The sequence below is a fragment of the Morone saxatilis genome, unplaced genomic scaffold (genome assembly GCF_004916995.1).
Source record: "Morone saxatilis isolate NCDOM2014 unplaced genomic scaffold, NCSU_SB_2.0 Contig21, whole genome shotgun sequence".
In the NCBI taxonomy this organism is placed as follows: Eukaryota; Metazoa; Chordata; class Actinopteri; family Moronidae; genus Morone; species Morone saxatilis.
Window position 1 is genome coordinate 15,898,132 of NW_023339774.1, and position 4,175 is coordinate 15,902,306.

Here is a 4,175-nt window from a genome sequence, read left to right on the forward strand (position 1 = left end):
ATTATGCATGAAATATAAATACAAATATGAACCCTGACCTTCTGTTCACCTTTTCTCTTCCCCTCTCTCGTCCTCAGGTAGAGGGAGCAGCATATGTAGGTTCATTTGTTTGGAAATCCCGCAGCATTGGTATGTGGGACCGTTCAAAAGGACAAAACATGTTGGACAGTGGAGCGCCCTTCTACGATACCTACCAGACTTCAGACGGACAGTACATGGCTGTGGGTGCCATAGAACCGCAGTTCTACAGAGAGCTACTTAAGGGTTTGTAGTATGCAAATACACATTCTTTCCTTCCACATGTGCCCGAGACAAACCTTGGGGGAAACTTGTGTGGATGGGCCCAGGCACAGTACAGGGCACTGTGTGAAATAAAACACCTCCTCCCAACACTAACCTATGAAAAAAAAAAAAGACCATTCAAGTGAAATACTTACACTTCACCACAAAGGTCAACAGGTTGATTGTGATTATGACCACTGCTCTAAGAACATTTCTCTGTTTTGTGTCATTTTTGCTGTTGATGCATTGGTTACACAAGTCTTCTTTTCCTAGGCTTAGAGTTGGACGCTGGAGAGCTGCCTCCTCAGATGAGCTTCAGTGATTGGCCAGAGCTGAGACGGATCTTCACAGAGCGTTTTGCTTCAAAAACCCAGGCGGATTGGTCAAGGATTTTTGATGGGACTGATGCCTGTGTTACACCTGTGTTGTCTTTTGACCAGGTGAGCTCACACCCACATAACCAGGAAAGAGCTTCTTTCATCAAGGACTCCAGCAGGGATGAAAGCCCCCGGCCGGCCCCGGTTCTCTCTCGGACTCCTGCAGAGCCTTGCCTTACCCCAGATCCTGTTATCGGAGAACACACGGTTGAGGTGCTAGAGGAGTACGGGTTTACGTCAGCGGAGATAGACCAGATGCGAGCAGCAGGGGTCGTAGAGTCTAATGCTGCCAAAGCAAAGTTGTAGAGGACCAAAAGTCAAAAGCTTGTTTAAAAAATCCACATTTCTGTCTTTATAAGAGCAATTATTAGCTGTACGGTGGAAATAATCGACCTGTCCCAAACTCTTTTAGCTCTGTGCTCCAATAACAGTTCACACTCTTTAAATGTGTCTTTTCAACATAGATGAGCCTAGCACAGAGCATATTAACTACAGGGAAAGTTGAGTGAGGTTCTGGCTGATGCTCACTAACCTGTTATTGGAGCACAGAGCCAAAAAGGCGGGACTTAGAAAGGGTTAATTGATATTGATTTTTGACAAATAACTAAATAAGATACATAACACAGCAAAGTGCTAGTAAGTAATAAAACATGTTTTTTCTTTTCATGAACTAGAAATTCAACTGAGAAACTAAGAAAAAAAACTTACATCTCATCTCCTATTTTCTTTCATTCTCTAAGGCTGAGGAACCTGATGTTTTCGGAGGTATCTTACTTCGAGTGTAGGCAATGTAGGTGATAGGATGAGGTTAAAAGCCATCCTGTGCACTCTCTCAGGGCACATGGATGCAGTTTGGGTTTGACAATTCAACTCAACTTTATTTATGTAGCACCTTTCATACGAACATGCAGCCCAAAGTGCTTCACATAACAAATTGAAATTGGTCACAGTTGTCAGTTTGAATGGCTGCCTCCTTGTTTTTAGTTCCGCTTTTGCAGGACTTTTGAAGAACAGCCCTAGGAAGTGCTGCTACTCCTTAAATTACATAGTACGGAGGTGTGCTATATTTTCCAGCTCAGAGTCAACGTGGTTTCCATTTGCCAAATGTTTGTGTATAAATCAACAGCACCAAAAATGTGAAGTAAATACTGCCTTTATTGTTTTAGTCTGCCACCAGGGCTTCTAAGTTTGGCATGCTAATGTCTGATATCTCCTGAATACAGCTGTGTCTCGTTCTAGTTGCACTTTTGCTCAGTGATGCTTCTGTCCATTGGAAATGTGGAAACGTACATTTTTAATACACTGTAGTTAAGTTGGTTTGCCCACATTTTGGGGGTTTTACAAGCATAAATACACATTTTCAGTGAAAACATGTTTTGTGGCTGTACATGGACGACCTTTTGTTGCCTCTGTGGTCTCTTATTTTAAATATCATTGTAGCTGATATTACAGCGCAGCTGTCGTCATGAAGACATGGGTATAAAAATAAAGATTTTTATTCAAGGTGTTGCAGGTTGGGAATGAGTGCCTGGTTAACAGGTACAGAACAAGGGAATTATGTGCCAACCACTAAATCACAAATGTAGCTGCCTTAAACCAGAGAGCAGGTTGTGTGCAGTTGTATGCGAAAGTTTGGTCACCCCTTTTCAAATTTTGGTGATTGAAAAGATGTAAACACAGTCTCCTGAAGGTATGGAACATAAAAGTCACAGTATTTGCAGCAAACATTCATGCATTGTTAGGTTTTCTTTTTTTAATAATTGGGTATACTTTACTGTCAGTACTTGATATCACAGCTTACAAACAAGTTTTGTAGCTGCTAAAAGTCTATTAGATCTTGTATTTGGGTGTTTTTCACATTATTTCTCGCAAAAGGTTTCTAGTTCAGCAGTATTCTTGGGGGCATGCACAGTTCTTAAGATCTACCCACAGATTTTCAATATTTAAGGTCAAAAAACTGTGAGGGTCATTCCAAAACCTTCGGCTTGTGTCTCTTGAGGTAGTCCACGGTGGATTTGGAGACGGACTTTAGGATGAATATTGAGAAGCCACATTTCACACTGTTAAAACTGCAGGCTGACAATGCTTTGCTAAATTCTTGAAGCCTTCTCCTGCACTGTGGGCATCAATAACTTCCATTTTCAGAGTCTTACACAGCTGCATAGAGGAACCTGTTGTTGGTCAGTGTTTGCACACGGTTTGAAGAATCAGTGTATTTGTAAAGCTTTGAAATTGGCACCAGCTGATGTTTTCTAATGACAGCTGTTCACAAGCCTCAGACCTAACGAGCTGATGAAAGTCTGAGGCCTTGTATAAAGAATCTGAGACCGCAGAACTTGCTGCAAATATTATGCTTTATGTCCCATACCCTCATGAGGCTGTGTTTACATCTTTTAAATGAAAAAATCACCCAAATGTGTTATTTGTCAAGGGCTGGCCAGACTTTCAAAATACAGCTGTATTTCTCAAGAAAATGTCAAATGAAATGCATCATTAAATATTCATTTTAAGTCAACTTGTCAATAAATACATGCATTTATATACATTTACAAGTAAATTTCAGAGACGTGAGCTGCTCTGAGATAAATAGACCTGGCACATAAGGAAGGCAGAGCAAAGAAAAGAGCTGCGAGTGACACGCCTCCGTCACTAAGGCGGCACCGCGGTACCTAGAAGGAGTGAATCTTCTCCGGCAGCCAAACATGACGCAGACAGATCCAGTGGACGTAGGCCGTTAACTGTGGTTTTGTGGTACCTGTCGGACTACCTGTTGATGCATATTGAAAGAGCTACAGGAGGAGTTTATGGGAATTTCAAATATAAACCACCACATACAGTTATTTATACCAGACATTAATTAAAATGAAAACTTTTCATTATTAAGAAGAAGAAAACTAGATTGCTGTTTTTTTTTTAAATGTTTACTCATCAATACCATTTTGTACATTGTAATTTATATAGTTGGCGTCACCTGTGGAGAACTCATTGCAGCCGAAGGTTTAAATTATTGGTTTCAACTGATTAAATACTCAGAACCTCTGTGGGGAGATGCCTAATGATAATTAATGAACTTGATTTATGTTCATCGTGTGCAGTGTGTGTGTGTGTATATTTTAAAGCTGATACACGCCCACTTAAATCCCCTTCAGACATGTATCACAACATGTATACAAATAGACTGCTTGGAACAATAATGTGTGTCTGATGTGTGTTTTTCTATATTAAACTCGTTAAAAAAGGCGTCTACTCCTTCTGCCTCATTACAATTTCCAGTATTTATGAATATGCAAATTATGTTGATTTAGCAAGTGTTCCTGCTGGACACAAGATGTCTCCTGCTTCACTGTAAAGTCCATTCTCAGGGTATGTGCATTGATGGCTTCTAGTTTCTATATCACACTTGTATAAGTTGCAGACTGGACCAGGATGGACTTTTTAGACTATTTATGATGTCACAAATCATCCTCATAGGCTCTGCCTCTTAAAATCTAATTTTCAAACTAGCTTTCAGCAGAT

General features: G+C 40.4%; 1 protein-coding gene across 3 annotated transcripts in view; it reads left to right on the forward strand.

Moving 5' to 3' along the window:
* Positions 1-3,899, forward strand: part of amacr (alpha-methylacyl-CoA racemase) — a 15,502-nt gene extending 11,603 nt beyond the window's left edge. For 2 of the 3 annotated variants that reach the window (XM_035667788.1, XM_035667787.1), the window contains 2 exons: positions 78-264; positions 556-965. In XM_035667788.1, the coding sequence (XP_035523681.1) occupies positions 78-264; positions 556-965 (597 nt within the window). Of the gene's footprint in view, positions 1-77; positions 265-555 lie in introns of all 3 variants that reach the window. The other variant, XM_035667790.1, reaches the window with a different exon arrangement.
* Positions 3,900-4,175: the final 276 nt, after the last annotated feature.